The sequence below is a fragment of the Rhinolophus ferrumequinum genome, chromosome 24, assembly GCF_004115265.2.
Source record: "Rhinolophus ferrumequinum isolate MPI-CBG mRhiFer1 chromosome 24, mRhiFer1_v1.p, whole genome shotgun sequence".
Lineage (NCBI taxonomy): Eukaryota > Metazoa > Chordata > Mammalia > Chiroptera > Rhinolophidae > Rhinolophus > Rhinolophus ferrumequinum.
In genome coordinates this window covers 41,712,181-41,731,767 of record NC_046307.1, presented here as the reverse complement: position 1 = coordinate 41,731,767, position 19,587 = coordinate 41,712,181, and the positions used below count along the sequence as shown (strand labels likewise).

The 19,587-nt window shown below is 56.6% G+C and overlaps 1 protein-coding gene across 8 annotated transcripts in view; it reads right to left on the bottom strand.

The window, feature by feature from the left end:
- Positions 1-19,587, bottom strand: part of TNRC18 (trinucleotide repeat containing 18) — a 75,347-nt gene that overhangs the window by 4,615 nt on the left and 51,145 nt on the right. For 7 of the 8 annotated variants that reach the window (XM_033096620.1, XM_033096615.1, XM_033096617.1 and 4 more), the window contains 10 exons: positions 15,335-15,586; positions 10,810-11,240; positions 7,751-7,903; positions 7,154-7,295; positions 5,829-5,946; positions 5,281-5,356; positions 5,091-5,199; positions 2,915-3,031; positions 2,042-2,206; positions 415-1,676 (listed from right to left, as the gene is read on the bottom strand). In XM_033096620.1, the coding sequence (XP_032952511.1) occupies positions 415-1,676; positions 2,042-2,206; positions 2,915-3,031; positions 5,091-5,199; positions 5,281-5,356; positions 5,829-5,946; positions 7,154-7,295; positions 7,751-7,903; positions 10,810-11,240; positions 15,335-15,586 (2,825 nt within the window). The remainder of the gene's footprint in view (positions 1-414; positions 1,677-2,041; positions 2,207-2,914; positions 3,032-5,090; positions 5,200-5,280; positions 5,357-5,828; positions 5,947-7,153; positions 7,296-7,750; positions 7,904-10,809; positions 11,241-15,334; positions 15,587-19,587) is intronic. The other variant, XM_033096619.1, reaches the window with a different exon arrangement.

Here is a 19,587-nt window from a genome sequence, read left to right as displayed (position 1 = left end):
CCTGGAGGCAAATGAGGGAAAGAAGCGCCTTTTGCTGGGACAGCTAAACGGGCCAGCCGGAAGGAAGCCTTGCGCCTTCTGCCGCATGGAGTTAAAGAGTAGCTGAGAATGAGCTAATGCCAAGACAATCAGGCTGTTTAGGCAACAGGCTTTGAGAGACCCTGTTGCATGGGGCGAGACACCTGCTAAGGGGTCTGTGTTGGTCCTTGCACATTTGCTGGGTTGGGTGCGCAGAGGGGTGGGTCTGGGTCCCAGGGACTAGGGGGCTGTGCTGAGACTCAGTGTACCTATCTATGAAATGGGTCACCCCTACGCTGCCCCCGACCCTCCACTGTGGGGTTGCTGGGGAGGACAGGAAGGAAGGAAAGGGCCAGCACAGAGCAGAGACACCTGCAGACCCCGTGCCCTGGCTACCTGGGTGGGCTTGCCGAACCACTTCCAGAGCTGTCGGGCGGGCAGGAAGGCAGCAATCTTGGGCCGGTTCTCCACGGATGGCAGGCGCTGCCGCTTGGCCAGCTCCTTGGTGGTGGGGAGGTGGACACCTTCTCTCTTTTTGGGTCGGCTCTTGGCCCCAGCCCCAGCCCCGGCCTGAGCCTTGGGCTGCAGAGGCTGTGGGGGTTGCGGTGGGGGGGCCTGGGGCTGAGGGGCCGGTGCCTTCTTGCTGGGAGAGTGGGCCGAGGAGAGCGCCTTGCCAGCCTGCTTGGGCGCCTTGCTGGGGAGGACTGGCGGGGCCGAGGGACCAGCCACGGAGCCAGGGGCTGCGTCCTCGTCAGAACTGCAGGAAGAATCATCTGTGGTAGAGGACGAGGATGAGGACGAGGATGAGGACGAGGAGGAGGAGGAGGATGAGGACGAGGACGAGGAGGAGGACGACGAGGAGGAAGAGGAGGATGACGAGGACGACGATGACGAGGAGGACGAGGACGACGACGAGGACGAGGACGAGGACGAGGACGAGGAGGACGCCCTAGAGCTGGAGGCGGTGCAGCCCCGGCCCCCACCGGCCTGGCCTTCCTCCTCCCCATCTGTCTCTGAGCTGCTGCTGCTGCCACTGTCACTGCTGCCGCCGCTGCCCGACTCCTCGGCCCCGTCCTGCTCAGCCTGGCCCTTGTCTGGGCTCTTGGAGTTGCCCGAGTCCTCAAACATGAGCCCGGCCCCGGGCTCCTGGGCCAGGTGGCCGTCTCCGGCCTTGGGCCGGGCCGCCTTGGGCTCCTGCCAGCCCCCAGCCCCGGGGTCCTCCCGCAGAAGCAGGGCCTCCTTGGCCTTCTTGCTTTTGGGTGATGTGACACCCTCGTGGTCCAGCTTGACGAGCAGCTCAGCCTCCTCCCCGGGCCTCCGGGTGCCCTTGCTGGCTGGCTCCTCGGCAGCCCGGGCCTTCTTGGGCTTGGGGCGGGTGGCGGGCATGGTGATGGGCATGGTAACGAGGGGGGCGGGGGCCAGGGCTGGGGCGGGCGCCGGCAGCTCGCCAAAGGGCTCGGGAGCTGGGCAGCTGGCGAAGGTGGACGGGGCTGGGCTGGGCTGGGGCGGCGCTGGGCGAGCTTTGGGGGTTTTGGCCCGTTTGTCCACAGGTTCTGGGGGGCTCTTCTTGGAACTTGGGGTGCTGATGGGCTCCAGGGCCAGAGGGGCACTGGGGACCTCATCTGTTGAGCCCCCTTCCTCCAGGACAGCAGCTCTGTCTAGAAGAGAGAAGGAAGAAGCAAAGGTGTGGCAGGGCCAGGGCTTCCTGAGCCAGAAAGCCCGTCGCAGCCCCGCTCAGCACCCCCTCTGGGCCTCAGTCCCACGTAGGTGGACCCCAAGTGGTCTTCAGTAGCCTGGGCCCTTAGACCGAAGCACTCTTCTCTGGGTTCTAGAGAAAACACACCCTGGCTGAGTTGCAGCTAGACCTCTGACAGATCTCCTGAGCCTCAGTTTCCTTATCTGTCAATGGTCTGAAGAGCAGCACAGCCCCCACCAAGGTGGGGGGACCAGAGCATATAGTGGGCCCCGCTCACGCCTGCCCCCACCCTTCAGCCTCAGCGAGGCAGGACTGGGGCCAACGTACCACCCTTGGCTTTGGTGCTAGGTTTCCGCCCGCGTCCTCGTGCCTTGGCACCGGGCTCCTCGGACCCTGGCGCACCCCCATCTTTGCCGTCCCCGGTGTCTTTGCTGGTCTTCCGGCTGCGACGCTTGGCACTTGGCACCAGGAGGGCTGGGGAAGGCTCAGCACCTGCAGGCAGGACAGACAGGGGTCGGGCCCGGGCCTCTACTCTCCCAGACTCCCAGGCAGGGCTGAGGAGGCACCGAGGACACTGCGTAGCTGACGCTGCTCAGCCAGCCGGACGGCGGCAGGGACAATGCTCAGGTGCCTGCACACACAAGAAGCCCAATGGGGGATCCTCCAATCGACGCACTGGGCGGGGATGCGCAAAGACACTGACTTGTGTGGTTTTGCTGATCCACTCGGGGGGGTGCTGCAAACCATGGAGGTTCCGGACCCCTGGACATAAGGCAGCCCTGGGTTCGAGTCCTGGCTCTGCCTCTACCTAGTTGTGGGACCCTGGATAAGCCATTCCCCCTCTTAGAACCCGAGTTTCGCATTGGTTGGTCAAAGGGGATGGTATTTCCAGACACGAGGACTGAGGCAAGAACAGCGCTATCACGGACGGACAGAATGTGAAACTGTCAACAATTACTGAGCAGCCTCCCACACCTGGGCTGCCTGGCTTGTGGCTGCCCTCATGGGCCTCAGGACACAGAAGCTGGGGGCCCCTGGTATCCCCTTTCCCAAGCCTGTTCTGGGAGCCCTTGCCCATGGTTTCTGCCATTTCCATCCCCGGTGGGTGCGAGTGGTCCAAATCGCAGATAGGACCTAGAGGTGGGGTCGGAAGGGAGGGTCTGGGGGTCGGCCTGGTCAGGGTGCAGGCCCAGCACTCACACTGGATCTTATAGTCGGGAGGCAGGAGGCGGATGTGTGAGAGGGGTATCCTCCCCGTATCTCCATCGTCGAACTCCACGGTGATGAGGTCCCCGTCATCCTCGAGGCCCAGCAAGCCTGTTGGAAGACGAGCAGGGTCAGGGGAGGCCCAGGACCAGCAGGCAGCTGGCGGTACAGAATGTGGGCCTCAGAGCCATGCAGTCCCAGTGAGAACGCTGGCTCCCCTGACTTCCAGGGACACAGGTCTGTGTACACTCACTCCCAAGACCCTCCCCAAAGTAACATAAAGGAACAGCAAGGATGGTAAAGCACAAAGGGCTGGGCAGGTAGATGGCAGCTGGTGACAGTGCCACCATTTTGGAGAAGACATCTGCATGGACTAGCAGCAAGAGACTGTGGTCTCGGCTTTCCCTGCTCTGTCAGGGGCCTGGAAGGAGGCAATGCCTCCCCAGCAAAACGGTCCTGCCTGCCACTGTCGCAAGGCCTTCCCCATGCACAGAGTGGCTGGTCCACTTGCTGAGGACTGAAAGGATGGCCTCTAACGTAAGACAGACACATAACAGAGAGGTAAGGGAGCTCAAAGGAACACAGAACCCACAGAGTGGAGGGGAAGGGGAACAAAGAAAGAAAGGGAGGTAAAGAAATCTAAAACAGAATCAAAGTATCCTCGCAGAATGGGAGGCCGGATGGCTCAATTAGTTAGAGCACGAGCTCTGAACAGGGCTGCCGGTTCAACTCCCACATGGACCAGTGAGCTGCGCCCTCCACAACTAGATTGAAGAGAACAAGCTGCTGCGGAGCTTCTGGAGGGGCGGCCGGTGGCTCAGCTGGTCAGAGCACGAGCTCTGAACAACAGGGCTGTCGGTTCAATTTCCATACGGGCCAGTGAGCTGTGCCCTCCACAACTAGATTGAAGGACAATGACTTGGAGCTGATGGGCCCTGGAGAGACACACTGTTCCCCAATATTCTCCAATAAAATTTAAAAAACTAAAATAAAAAAAGATATCCTTGCAGAAATTAAAAAACGATGTGTCCGTGAAACAGAAAGTTACTTTTAAAAAAAGAAATATTTAGAGAATAAGAAAAAACTGTTAGGAATTTTTAAAATGAGAGCACTGAACTTCTCAGACAACACTGGAAGCTAAAGTGGAACAATGACTGTGAAAATTATTTCCAACCTAGAATTTATACTCAGCTCAATTATCTCTAAAGACTAGGACAGATGAGAGATTTTGGGCACGTACATACTTCAGGATTTACTTCCCACGAGCCTTTTTCAGAAAGCTACAGGAAGAGCCTCCAGTAAAACGAGGGGCTGAGACAAGGAAGAGAAAGATGGGATGCGACACAGGACAGAAGAATGGAATTCTCAGAACGCTGGCAAGGGGAAGTCCCAAGGGTGACTCCCATGAGGCAGGCTTGGCAAGCAGCTGCACACCATGGTTCAGGGGGACAGAAAGCTCTGGGACACTTGAACCAACATGAATTTTTACTGCAGTAAGAGGACTTGAGGTAGCCAAAGGATGGCCTGTATTTGGCATCAGTTTTGTTTGTTTGTTTTTTGATGTAACAAACATCCATATTCCCACCTCCTGGATATGCTAGTTTTGCAGTAGCTAAGGGGTCCACTGTTTGAGTACCTGCCGTTTTTGCCTGACATCCTGTTATTTTTGTCTGCCCAGCTTCCAATCTCTCTTATTCTGCTAACAATGCCCCAACTTTCCTGGGGGAGCCACCTTCCCATCTCCCTCTGGCCCCGTGTAAAATCAGAAAGCCAACCTCACTCATTAGCTTCAGAGCCTGCAGTGATCAGTGACCCAAGCCAGTTCAGTTGGCCTCCATCCTGAGACTTATATTTGAAAAGTGAGATGTTCTCTGATGATAGGATTTAAGATGGTGAAAGATGGTCCACAAGGGGCTGGGTACGAAGCCAGCACAGGTGAGAGCACCGCAGACAGACCCTGACAGCCTGAGTTCTAATGACTATGAATAGGACCCGGATCCAACCCACCGACAGGCCCTATGTAACTTTTCAGTTACATGAGCCAATACAATTCTTTATGCTTAAGCCAGTTAGGTTGGGTTTATGGACCAAAGGATTCCATGCTGATACGTTAGAAAATGGGGGGCGGGGGGGTCGCTGGGGAAGGTGTCGGGGGCAGGGAGTGTCCCACCTCGGACCACGGTGCCCGGGTAGAGGCACCGGTACTGCTGGCTCCAATAGGCTGCGATCCTGGTCCCTTGTGGCAAGAAGCGCGTGGAGGCCGGCCGCACGTCGATGATCTGGGAAGGCGCAAGACTGAGCACCGGGCATTGACCAGGGCCGGTCGGCTCCCCACCCTCCCTGCCTGCCCTCCTCCTCACCGCCTCCTGCAGCAGCTGCTCCAGGCAGTAGATGTGGGGCCGGTTCCCACGTTCGCCCTCCACCACCACTCGGTATCTGTAAGGCCAGGGCAAGAGTGGCGTGAGGTGGCAGAGGCTGGGCTGCCCCACAGCGACCCGTGTGCCCAGCCTCCCGGCCCACCAGTGCCAGCTCTACCTTCTAGACCACCAACACGGGATGTCGGCACTCGAGGGTTACTGACTTGCTGTATAAACTTGGGGCCAAGTCTCTCCCCTCTGGGCCTCAGTTTTCTCATCTGTACAACTAGGGGTTGCAGACCCTAGAGGCCAGCATGCTATCTCCTGCCCCTTCCCACTGAGCCCCCTGGGACCCCCTCAGAGCGGACAGCCCTCCAGAGTCCTCTGAACCTACAGGAACCCTGCCAGGCAGGCACCATTCACCCAGTTCTACGAGGAGCAGGCCACCTATGCAGAGGACCCGTAAGGCACCCTGGGTGCAGGACGGGGCGAAGCCTTTGGGCTCTGGGCCTGGGGCTGCGCCCCACCCAGCCCCCTGACCCCCCACTCACATGTCTGGTGAGTGCACCGTCTGCACATGCCCAGCGTACAGCAGCTTGTCATCCATGGGGATGAGCACACGCAAGCCGTCTTTCAGCTCGTCCTTGTCGATGATGCAGGAGCGTGGGGCTGCAGGAGGGAGGCAGCATGGCGGGGCTAGAGCTGGGGCAGCAGGAGACCTCCTTCCCTCCCTCCGGGCACCTCCCTTCTCCCAGGCCTGCCTTCTGAGAACAGGTGCCTGGGGGAGCCTGCTTGGCACATGGGTGCTCGTGCATGTGGCAAGACAGGCCTTGTGCAGGGACACGCATGCATGTAGCACTGTGCACACACGGGGGTCCACGTCTGGAAAGATCCCAGGTGGGTGTGAACTGGGTAACAGCCTACACCATCCCAAAGGCCACCACCCTGGGAGGCTGGCATGAGGCTCTGGGTCATCAGTGCCCACTGCTGCCCCCTCAGCCACACCTGTGGGACTTGCCATCCTGGAATGCTGTTTGTTCTGGTGGAAACCAACCCCCACAGCCAAACTTCCCATCAAAAGGCCTGGAGAGACCTCATCCGTCTCCACTCTCCCTCTCGAGCCTCTGGCAGCATGGCCATGAGACCACGCCCGGCTAGCCCACAGGTCCAGGGGATGGATGGCCATGGAGCAGAGCGGCCCATGCATCAGCGGAACCCTAGCCATCCCGTTAACGTGGGAGCAAGCCCAGCTGGGGTCAGCCCTGCCACCCAGCTGACCCACCTACCCCACCAATACTAATGGCACCTTTCCCTCCTCACCTGCTCTCTCACCTCCTCTTCCCTCCTCGTGCACTCACACCCGTCCCCATCCACCTCTCTGCTGCCCCCACCATCACTGGATCCTGGGCAACAGCCTTCCAAGCAGACTCCCCGCCCACCTTGAAGCCCCTCCAGTTCATTCTATACACAGCAGTCAGAGAGCTCGCTTCAAACTCAATCTGACCACATGGATCTCCCACTTCAAACCTCTGACAGCTTCTTGTTTTCCGTAGACAAAAGACCAAACTCCTCACCACGGCCCACAAGAGCCTGAGTGATCTGCCTCTGACCCCTCCCCAGCCCAAGGCAGTCTCTCCCCCACCCGGCCCAGCTTACTAAACCAAAGACAAATTGGCCTCTGTCAATTTAGCCCAGGGACTACGTCCCACCCAGCCTCAGGGCCTTTGCACACGCCATTTCCCCATCACTGTGCCTCTCGCTGCCCACTCCCCTGTGCTAGCTCAGCCCCTGCTCATCTCAGACCACGGTGACTTCCCCAGGGGAACTCCTGCAGCCACATCCAGGCCTGAGCTCACACACCATCGCAGGCACGCACCTGGTGTTAGCGGCCGCTCCACAGCCGCGCCACGTGGCAGGTGCTCATCCTCGGAGAAGCTGGAGTCTTGGTTAGGTTCAAAGTCCTCCTCAGCAGCCATGCTCTCCATCAGTTTGCTCACAGCTCCCCCTTTCCCCCGGTTCTGGGGACAGAACACAGCAGACCAATGGCTTAAGACATGGCATGTACTTCCTACCTGGCTAGGGACCCTCCTTGGAAACCTAGGGTCCGTGAGGCCATAGTGGGCGTTGGCCACATGTGCAGTGGGGGGTCCAAGCTGGGCTCACCCTGGAGGCCCGAGGGAGGACGAAGTGGGCCCACCACGCTCCTGGCCAGGGCCTGCACATGCTCAGTACTGTACTTATATTCGTCACCATGGCAAGTGCCTTGGTTCCCTCGTTGGAGAAACTGAGGCAGCACCTCTAGCTACACTCAATGCATTTGAGGAAAAATAGAGTGGCCAGGGGCTAGCCAGCATGGGGGGGGCATACCCAGCCACGAACCATCTGCCAACTAGATGAAGAAATCCACCCAAGCCTGGGGGACCCTGTGGGGACCCTACAGGGACCTGACTCATTTGGGCGCGGCGAGCCTCACCTCCTTCTTCACCTCCTTCCCTTTGGCCTTGGCCTTGCTCCTCTTGGCAGAGGCTGGGGAGCTGGTGTGAGGGGCCCGGGCCTCAGGGGGTAGGGTGGGCGCGCGGGGTGGGGGCAGCGTAGCTCCTGATCCTGCCTCCTTCCCTTTCTTCTTCTAGGGAGGAAGCAACAGAGGTGCCATCAGAGGCGAGAAGGCCTGGCCTCCGAGTCCTCCTGGAGCACTTGTCCTCCTGAGAACACCCTTCCCTCCCTCCCTCCCTGCACAAGGACTTTTAGTTTCAATCTTGTTTTATTATGACTACGTATTACTTGTAAAAAAGAAAAAGAAAAAGATGACACCTGAGTGTATATAAAGCATGTCTGTGCGTGAGTCCCTCTCCAATGCGACAGTCCCTCTCCCTATCGACTGCAACACACAGTGTGCCCTTCTAGAACCTTCCACAAGCACATACAAACATGTGAACATGAAAGCTGTACAGACACATCTGTGCACGCACAGTATTTTTCTAAACACGGTATTTGTTTGAAACACAGAAGGGAATTTACTGAAAGTCCCACTTTGCAACTTTGTCCCCCCCACGGTGTCTGATCTACACAGAGGGAGCCTCTTTCGTTACTTTCAATAGCTGCCCAATGTGCCACACGGAACCACAGTTCATTCAACCACCCCCTAGTGGTGCCTCCACTTTTTTGCTCTTCCAAAAGATGTCACCAAAAAAGACAGTACCGGTTAGTTCTGCAGGCATGTTGCCAGAAGGAGCATTTAAAACCATTCGGCTGCTGCCTGAATTGCTTCCAGAAGGCGAGGACAGTGCCACATCCATCCCAGCTCGAAGCCCCCAGTGTGTGACACGGGGTGGCTCCCCCTGGCTGGTGGAATGGAAACCAGTCCAAGGGCATGGGGACCATGCACGGCTTCACTGAACAAAGAACTAGGAACAACCTAGATGCCCAGCAACCCGTTAGAGATGCTGGTGCATCAAGAGATACAGCTCCAGCTTTTATTACACAGGCGAGAGCCCTGTTCCAAGGCAGAGGCACGGTCGTGGGCAAATGGGAAAGATGACACTTTTTGTAAAACAGCAGGGCTTGAACTGCAGTCAGTGTGAGCCAGAGGTGATGGGCAGTGGGCCGTGGGGGCGGGGGGGGGGTCACTTTCTGCTTTTAAAAGAGACATGCTTACAACGAAACGACCAAGTCAAGGGACCAGAGCAGGTGGAAGATGAAGAAACAGAAAAAGATAACACTGGGCAAATGTTACCATGACAACAGCAGAAGTCACAGCTTCCATGTCACATGAGTGAAATGCAAAGCAAACAGCATTAAAAGGGACCAAACAGGAAGTGTTACAGGGATAAAAGGCACTCAGTTTAATCCCCATTTGGGGGAACACACATATGGATATGGATATATATACACATTGTGCTTTCTCATGTCTGACGTATGTTTTAATCCTGTTCTCACGTCTGAAATCAGAAGGCATGTTGGGGGTCGCCTACATCTCTTGGAATTTCCTGGGTCTTAGGAGCGTCTTTTGTTCTAATGAGGTGACTGTTGGTCCTTCGGAGAGGAGAGTTAGTGATCAATCATGCCTACGTGCTGAAGCCTCCATAAAAACCCCTCAACGATGGGGTTTGGAGAGCTCCCAGGTTGGTGAACACAGGGAGGTGCTCAGAGGGTGGCACGCCGGAGGGGCATGGCAGCGCTGGCTCCTGCCCCCAGGCCCTGCCCTGTCTCTTCCACTGGCTCTTCCTGAGTTGTGTCCTTTATAGTGAACCGGTTAATTTAAGTAAAGTGTTTTCCTAAGTTTTGTTGAGTCATTCTAGTGAATATCCAACCTGAGGAGGAGCTCATGGGAACCCCGATTTATAGCCAGTTGGTCAAAGTGCAGGCGGCCTTGACTTGTGACTGGCATCTGAAGGGAGGGGCAGTCTTACGGGGCTGAGGGCCCTTCACCTGTGGTCTCTCCAGGAGTTAGTGTGAGACACGTTGGGAGTAGAGGGAACAAACTCTCCTTTGTAAATAAATTAAGTATACATGGTAAAGTGTTTAGAACATGCCTGGGCCCCACCATGGGTCACCTGGCATGGTGGTCATCATCATTATCATTAAATATTCCAGCACCTTCTCTCCAAGGCCCGCAAAAACCTTCAGCGAACAACAGGTGAGCACAAATCAAGGTACCTGTGGATAACACTCAAATGGGCCCCTTCCTCAGCACCACCCGTTATCAGGAAATCAATGCCGAGTCTCATCCCTTTTTGTGACTTTCTCTAGAATGTCACATCATTTGAGGTTGATCGTCCATTAGGGACATGGGGTGGAGAGGCCTGAGGCAGAGACCACTGTCAAGAGCTGGCTGTGAGGTTTGAATGCAACTACCCAAAGGGGGAGCAACTGGCCACTAGCTTCCTAATGGCCAGTGCAAAAAGGGTAATAGGTGTAATCATCACAGAGTTCTCAAAGCAAGTGTTCTCAACCTGGGTGTGTCCATGAAAGAATTTGAGGATGGGAGAAAAGAAAACTCATCTCTACTCTCACCAACGTCTGAAGAAATGAGGCTTTCCTTCAGGTGTGAGTGGAGGCCACAAATCACAACAGGACCAGCAGTGCTTATGACTTTGTCACCAACAGAAATCACTGTCATGTAGCACATGACAGTTACCGCAGAGACCTTAAAATATCACTTGTGCTCATCACTTCAAATTGATGGCACTCACTATGCCCGTTGCAGGCTTCTTATCAGAGACATGCACGAAGCAGTGCTCGGAAGTGTGGCATTCCAGTATTCCGATAACCGCATTTCAGTGTCACTTTTGTCCTTTGGGGTCTGTGCACTTCACTCATGTTTAGAATTCTGAGACAAGAGGCAGAAGGGCCTCGGTAAGGGAGGGGAGGCCCGGCCCTTCCTGACAGGAGGTCTGAATGCCCCTGCGGGCAGCACTGACCCCAGGGCCCTGTGGTGGACACTGGAGCCTCCTGCCCAGGCTGGTGGAGCGAGCATGGCGTTCAGAGGGGCACGCCCCTCCCCGCGGTCCCACCCCTGCTCAGACCCCCTACCTTCCTGGGGTCCTTTCTGTCCTTGGCACGGCCGGCGTCTTTTCGCGGGCTCAGCGGGCCGTTCTTGGTGCAACGGCCCGACTTGGTGGCCACGGGCGCTGTGCTGCTGGGCGCAGGGGCGGCGGCGGAGGCGTCGTGCAGGAAGATGCGCTCGCTGCGCCGCCGTGCCCACAGGTCGTCGTCACTGGCCTCTGGCCCCGCCTCCAAGCCGGGCTCCCGGGGCCCCCGAGGCTTGCGGGCCTTGCGCCCCTTCTCCGCTGCCAGCTTGGCCTTGTCGGGCCCGGTGGGGCCGGAGCCGCGGGCGCCGGGCACGGGCGCAGCCAGGGAGGGGCCTGGCTCCCCCAGGCCCTTCTTCGGCCGCAGCAGCCCGGCCGGTGACCGCTTGCGCACCTTGACCTCACTCTCCGAATCAGTGTAGTCCAACTCCGCGCCTGGACGTGGGAGGAGGGAGGACGCTGTGGACAGGGGCTCGTGGGGCCCCCACTTCCCACCCAGCCAGCCGCCCCAGCCACCAGCACAAGGTCACACAGGGGACCTCGCTGCCTGTGGGAGCCTTCTCCCCATTTCCAGGGCAGGAACCTGAGGTCCAGAAGCGGAGACTCACCTGGCCACATGCCTGTGAGTGGCAGGTCCTGCCGGGCCCCACTCTTGTCCCCAACCTGCCGTGGCTACCAGACTCTGCTCCCTACCCTTTCCCAAAGGCATTGTCTGCAAGGTGGAGACTCCTGCCTGGGCCTCGGAGCTTCTCTGCCTCCTGCATGCCCCATGGGAATCCCAGAAGCCAGGTGAGCAGGAAGGGCCCACACCTATGGGGCAGCAGCTCTACGCGAGCTGGGAAAGCCCAGCTGAAATCCCCGAGCCCCAGGGCTTCTCCTCTGCTGCCTGGTGCTGTCTCAGAGCTGGGAGGTCCCTGGCACCTGCTCCCCTTTACAGGGGGGAGCCTCACTTGAACCTACACCACCCTGGGGCCCAGCCCCTCCTCTCGCCCTGAGACCCACCCCTTCCCTTCCCACAACCAATGGGCCAGCTTCCTTCTGCCACAGGGCAGCCCTGACCCAAACCCTCAAGGCTGGCCTGGGCCCTGAACACACAACATCTGACTGCAGGGCTAGTGAGCTCACCAATACCCAGCTGCCTTCCATCTTTTCAAACCTCCAGACCGTTGCTTCTGGTCCCTCTGCCCGGAGCACTGCCTGACCTCTACCTGGAGAACTGCGGCTTCCTTACTGAGAAGACGCCCTCGTCACCCTGGGGAGTCCTCTGTCCACACCCCCCTCACCACAGTCACACATCACACTGCAGGGCTCCCATCCATGCCTGCCTATCCATCCCACTCCACCTGCTTTCCCCAAGAAGCAGATCCCCCGAGTTCTCCTGGAGCCCCCAACGTTGTGCAGCTCAGAGCCTGGCCCAGAGCTGGTGGCCAGGGAAAGCATCTAAATGGGGGGTAAGATGGCACTTCTCCCTGGGGATGGGAGCTTTAAGGTTTATTCCTCCTCCAGGCAGACCCCAGGGACGAGATGTCTGTGACAGCCCCTGGGATGACCACCCCAGAGGAGGACTCGCCCTGAGTCCCACTGTGCATGAGTCGAGAAGCCAGGGCCAAACCCCAGGCCTCCTGACCCCTGGGCAGCCGGCAGCCTGCCCACAAGGGCTCCTGTGGGAGGCCAGGCCCCATGGCCCTGACAGTTGCAGCCGCAGTAACAGGCACAGGGAAGGCGGGGGGGGGCACACTCCGTGGGAAGGAGACTCGTGCAAAGGTTAATGATCCCATTAATTAATCTTTTGTTAACGGACTTCCCGCTGCACAGGGAGGCAGCTGGGGGCTTTCATGGCTGATTAGAGTGTGGGCCATAAAACAGAGGCTACAGAGTTCTGCTGTGAGGGTAAGGGAATGAGACCCCCACCTGATGACAGCCCTCCTGCAGAAAACCACCAGAAAACCCAGATGCACAGAAAACACTGCAGTGCACCACGTAGGGAGGGGGCTCTGGAGAGTGGACAGAGCAGTGACAGAGAGTGGACATACGCTTGGAAGAGGGCAGGATGGAGCTACACAAGTAAGATTGGGTTGGAGGATAAATACTTATGAGACCAATGGGGCAGCATGAATGGTGCCTGGGAAAGAGGAAGTGGTCTCTGTGCGGGCGCTGAGGGGTGGGGGTGGACAAGATGAAGCTGAGAGACAGGGAAGGATTTGCCCAGGCCTCACCCAGCCATCAGTGCTGAAGCAGGGAGCAGAACCCACATCCGGACCAGCATCCTGTGCTCCTGCCTCTGCCCCAAAAATAAGGCAGTAAAGGAGGAACACAGGAACAGCAACGATACAAATAGACAAAAAATAAAAAACAAAAGGGTAAGACACAAAAGATTCAAAGTCAAAGGATGAGGAAGATATACCACGCAAACAGTAACCAAAAGAGAGCTGGAATGGCCATGCTGATATTGGACAAAATAGACTTTAAGATAAAAACTGTTCCTGGAGACATAAAAGGACATTTTGAAATGATGAAACAGTCCACCCATCAGGAAGACATAACAATTATAAAGGTATAAAAGAATATACATCATGACCGAGTGGGATTTATCCCAGGAGTGCAAGGTCGGTCAGTGTAATAAACCATATCTATAGAATAAAGGACAAAAACACATGAACACCTCAACAGACAGAAAAAGAAAGAAGACAGTCCATGTTCATGGATAGGAAGATTTGATATGATCAAGATGTCAGTTCTCCTCAACTTAATCCATAAATTCAACGCCATGTCCATCAAAATCCCAACAAGTTGTCTCGTGGATATTGACATACTAATTCTAAGGTTTATATGGAGAGGAAGCAAGAGACCCAGAATCGCCAATGCAATACCGAAGGAAAAGAACTAAGTCAGACGATTAACACCATCTCCTGAACTTCAAGACCTACTATAAAGCTACAGTATTCAGGATGGTGCGGTATTGGCAAAAGAACAGGCAAGCAGGTCAATGGAACAGAATAGAGAGCCCAGAAATAGACTCCCATAAATATAGTTAAATGATCTTTGACAAAGGAGCAAAGGCAACACAATGGAGCAAAAGATAGTCTTTTCAACAAATGGTGCTGGAACAACTGGGCAGTCACAGGCAAAAGAAAAAAAAAAAGAACCTAGACATAGACCTTACTCCCTTCTCAAAAATTAACTCAAAATTGATCACAGGCCTGTATGTGAAATGCAAAACTACACAACTTCTAGAAAATAACAAAGGAGAAAAAATAGATGACCTTGGTTTTGGCGGGGAAATTTTAGATACAACACGAAAGGCACAATCCATGCAAGAAAGAACTGATAAACTGGACTTCATTAAAATTAAAGATTTCAGCTTTGCAAAAATCACCGTCATGAGAATGAAAGGACAAGCCATAGACAGGGAGAAAATATTTGCAAGACACATCTGACAAAGGACTGTTATCCAAAACATACCCAAAACTCTTTAAATTCAACATTAAGAAAACAAATAACCTGATTAAAAAAGGGGCCCAAAACCTTCAAGCATGTGAAAAGATATTCCACATCATATGTCCTCAGGGAAATGCAAATTACAACAATGAAATACTACTACACACCTATCAGAACAGCTGAAATCCAAAATCCAAAATACTAACACCAGTGTTGGCGAGGACGTGGACAGCAGGAATCTCAGTCACTGCCGGTGCGGAGGCAAATGATGCAGCCACTTTGGAGAGAGTTTGGTGGTTTCTTAGAAAACTAAACACACTCTTACCATATGATCCAGCAACCATACTCCCTGGTATTTACCCAAAGGAGCTGAAAACTTACGTCCACACAAAACCTGCATACAGTTGTTGACAGCAGTTGTATTTATAATTGCCCAACCTTGGATGTCACCAGGATGTCCTGGGGGGCCCTTCGGTAGGTAGATGGATACATAGACTGTGGTCTAGCCAGACAGTGGAATATTATTGACTGCTAAAAACAAATAAGCTATCGAGCCATGAAAAGTGGGATGGCAAGCCTGGCTAACAGAGACACAGCACCTGAGAGCCCCCACTTCAGGCCCAGCCCCAGGCTGCAAGCTCTGTGTGGCCTGTTCCTTCTGCCCGCACCTGTTTCTCCCGTGTGCTTGGCCCGCTCCCACTCGGTAGCTCCCAGTTAGCCATCTCTCTCATGGGTCAGCCTGCGTGTCACCCACCTGCAGTGGACTCCCTGACTCCCCAAGCTGGGGCAGGGGCCTCTCTTGGGCTCCTGCGCCCCCCGGGTACAGACTTGAGGCCTCTGCTTCCCAGCATAGCCCGACATCGGGCACCTGAAGGGGCAGGCAGGTCAGGCCGTGTTAGTTTGAAGGTTACTCTGCATAGTCTTAGAGACCCCTCCTTGGGCACAGCAGGCCAGGGCCCATATCACCAGCAATCTGTTCAGTGAGGGGCCAGCTCCCAACTCTGCCCCCACCCTTCTCTGAGCCTCAGTTTCCTCACCTGTAGGATGGGGCAGTGGAGCCACCTCCCAGAAGCACGCCTGCCAGTACTTACCCATCAGGCTCTGCCGTTCCTCTTTCTTCCGGGCCTTCTGCTTCGCCTCCAGCTGCACCACTGACAGGGACGGCCCGACTGTGGGGCTGGGGAGGGCGCTGGCTGCAAAGCGGGCCAGCAGGCCCAGCCCGCTCTCCTCCAGGCCTGGTGACACGGCCCGCTCCCGGGCCCCTAGCCTATAGCTGCCGTCGGCCTCATCCTCTTCTTCCTCCAGCTCATCTTCCTCGTCCTCGTCCTCCTCGGAGCTCTCATCTGGCGTGCAGAAAACAGGAGGCGAGTCAGAGCCTTGGCCGGGCGTGTACCGCCCCCCTCCACCCTCCCCTAGGCTGGAGCGCCAGCCTAGCTCCTCACCAGCTGGGGGTGGATCCTGCCTCCTCCAGAACCAGCCCACGAACCCCCCGATGGCCCAGGACCCCATCAAAGCGAGCCCAAGCCTTGGGCATCCTGGACAGCCCAGAGGTGGGCAGCGGCTTTGGGAATCACAGTGGGTTTCTGTCAGGGGGACACCAACATGCACCTGTGCTGTGGGGAGGGGGACACACAGACAGGACTGGAGACAGCTCTCTCCACGGTCTCACGCGCACACACACACCCCGACACACAACATGAAGGCTGAGGAAGGAGGCAGGAGAGGAGAGAAGGAAAGAGAAGGCTGAGGGAGGGGAGGACAGGGCCTGGGCACTCAGGCTGGGTTCCGGGCATAGGCACCTAGGGCAGGTTTTGGCAGCTGGAGGCCTGGGGGCTGATGGCAGGAGAAGGTGGAGTCTGGTCTCTTCTTGGGGAGAGGGGAGGGGACACACACGGTTGAAGCACCTAGCAGTCTCTGGGGTCCAAAGTTGGCACCCAGTAACACCCTCTCTCTGGGGCACCTGGGGCAAGTCCCTGGCCCTCCCAGAACCCTATTTTCTCATCTGTGGCACAGGGTTACCCTTTCAGCCCACCCCCAGCTAAGGGAGGGTCCAAACAAGATCACACATACGTAGGAGAGAGCGCTTTGCAGGAGTGAAGGGGATTAAACATGCACAGAGCCACCCTGTTCTGTGAAAACAAATGGCTGTCCCCACCACTGAGGAAGCCACAGGCTGGCTACGCCTCTGGACCTGTGGGGAGCGGGAAAGGGTAAGGGGTGGCTGGCCCACTCTGCACCAGGAGGTCCAGGCCCGGAGGCTCAAGTGCTCAGGCAGCACAGCCAGACTCGAACCCAGGGCTGGCTGGCTGGCTGTCCTGTCACCCATGGTCTAGTGGAAACAGACTCTAAAGAAGCCCCACCTGTCTCTTGTTGGTGACTAGAGACGTGCCTCTCCCCAGGACCTGGCCCTGCCACTCCAGTCATGGGGACGAAGGTGGGACGGGTGGCGGTACAGGCGGGGAGAGCAGGGAGGACCGTGCTCCCACACATGAACCAAGCCCTCCACCAAGAGAGTCAGTCTATAGGTACAGGCTTGCTCCGACCTTCCCAGAGAGGAGGCCACCTAAGCCCACAAGGGCTGGCCGGCAGGATAGCACCAGGGGCTGAATCTGCCCATGAGATGCCACAGCCAAGCAGCCCAAGGGTGCCTGTCTACCCAGAGCACTGGAAACGTGAAGGTGGCTCTGGGGGCCGATGACTAAGGCTGGGCCAGGCAAGGCTGGAGAGCGATGTGACCAGGATGGGGACAGACTGGGCTCGGGGAGGAGACAGACGGCCAACTCCACGTTCTCCTGCCAATGCCCCAAGCTGCCTGCTTGCTTAAGTGCAAAATCCATGGCCAAAAGTGGTGGCCGGGGTGCCGATGAGAGTAGAGGCTCTTTCTGTCCACCCACTTATTGCAAGGAACCCGGTTTCTGCTGAGTGACCCCTTGGTGAGGGAAGCAGTGATGAGCTTCAGGAATCTCTATAGGGAGTCGAGAGAGGAAGGAGGCAGAGAGAGGGGGTTGTTAAGGGGAGAGAAGAGGAGGCCCGGCCCCCAGAGCGATGGATGAAGCGGGATGGCGGCCAGCGGGGCAGGCGGGCGGGCAGGCGGGCGGGCAGCAGGCAGGCAATGCACACTTGCGATCCATTCACACTGCGGACGTCACATGGTCCGTCTCCGCCCCAGTGGGCCACAGCGGCAAAGCAGGCTAAGTGTAGGCAGACTTTCGACAGCACCTGGGTCCCCTGCATCAGGACCCCTGGGGTCGGCCAATTTGAGCAGGGTGGCGGGCGGGGGCTGGCTGGGGTAGGGGCACGGGGTTGGACGTGTGGCCAGCTTTCCCTTCTAGAGATAGCCTTCCCGGGGCTACTCAGGTGTGGAGACTTCCAGAACTCTCTCCCACCCAGGAGGATTGCTGGGTTTCTGGATGTCAGAATGTCCGCATCAGATCCCAGAAAACCAGCAGCAGCCCCACCCCAGCACCCTGAGAAGGAAGAGTGTTTGAAGGCAAAAGCCAAAAAAAAGGGGTATGCCTGCCACAAAGTGCAACCGCAGATTGTCTTGGTCTCCCAGGACCCTCCTACCTCCCACTCTGAGCCTGACAAGCCCGCCCCAGCTGCCTCCCACGGTGGCTTGGCAGGTCTGCTCAGGCCAGGGTCCGCAGGGCAGGGGGAGCAGGGGCGGGGGGCGGTCTGAGGACCAAGAAAGCCTTTCTGGAGTTGTCCACACCTGAGGCAACAGAGCTTGCCAAGGGCAGGGGGAGAAAAAGTCCCAACAAAGAAACCCAAGGAAATGCAGAGGAACTTCTATACAAAAACTCTTGGCTCAGTATGTGGGGTTGGCTGTTGTAATTCGGTTTGGTTTGATTTTCCAAAACCCGATCGGTAAGTGCCAAAGCGACCCGCTGCTGCCATAGCCGATGGGGGCAGCCCCGAGGAGGGGAGGTGCAGGGGGACACAAAGAAAAGGTGTGCCTACCTAGGGACCAGCGAGCCAGGCTCCACCCCAGCTCAGTGACCCGCTGCGCCGTCTGCCCTACTCCCAGCCTTCACTTTGCGTCCAAGTGCAGCGTGAGAGCAAATGCAAGAGACCAAAACAGACATTCAAAGCATCATGGGTAGGGTCAAGGGTGAAGGTATGGTCAAGCTGCTGGGAGGAGAAAGCAGACACACTAGAAAAGCCAAGCCAATTAGGTGTTTTAGTATCAGATGTCAGGAAGGCCCTATTACCCAAATATCCCTTCTGAGACCTGACCAACTGTCTGTGTGCAGTGGGGGCCCCTTCTCTTACCCCCTGCACTACCCTATCTGGACTCTGTCCACTGCTGCTTCCAGCCCTTGTGTGAGGGCTCCCCACTCCCTCTGCCCACTAGGGCAAGTGGCCCCCTGCTAGGCGATCTGGGGGACTGCCTGCTTCTCTACGGGGTCTGAGCTGAGGAAGGAAAGCCCCAAAATTTGGAAGCTGGAACCCTGTCTTTAAGGGGAAGGGGAGGAAAGTGGGCAGGAGACATGGGGGTCCAGCCCAAGGGAGGGGAGGGGAGGATGGCAAACCAGCCAAACTGGTCCTCGAAGGCCTGGGATAGGGGAGGCCTCGGGAAACCAGGCTGGCTGGCAATCTGCCCAGGAGAACATGAGCCCCACAGGCACCCGGCTCTCTGCTGTGCCATCTCCTTGTCACCCAATATGGATCTCGGCCATCAGGAAGGGATGTGCGGAAGGGAGAAGGCAGACCAGGAACGTGACAGCAAGGCTGGAATTGGGGTAGCGTTCCTGTCCAGGTGGCCCCTGACATGCCCGGGCTTCACTCAGGGAGCACAGGGATCTTGGCTCTCTGCAAAGGGTCCACTTTGAAGCAAGTCCTAAACCAGGGCAGGAAACATTTTAGGATCCGCTGGCCAGGGGTCACTGAATCTGACCCTCTTTTTATAAATGAGGCAAATGAGGCCCTGGGCTGAGCTGAGGCAGCCTGGGCCTCTGGGCTCACCGGCCAGTGCTCTCTGCCAGCACTGTGCTTTGCCCCTCAACTCGCCAAAGGAGCCCATGCTTTCAAATTTCACAACCAAATATGGGGCAGCAAATGGTCTTGACCCTGTACTGCCTACACGCCCTTCAAAATAGAAATGTGTGTTAGAAACAACGTGTTTGTAAATACTTTTAAAGCACTATTGCATAGGAATAGAGCATTAAGAAAATAAAAGACAAACAGGCAACTGAAAAAAAAAAAAAAAGATGATGCTGGAGGTGAAAGCAGTTGACTTTAAACCTGAAAAATGAAATGCATGCCAGCAGCTCCCAGGGATATTTGAATAACAGAGAAAAGCAGCAGACGGCATTATCCCATCTCTACCCCTTCTGGGGGGGGG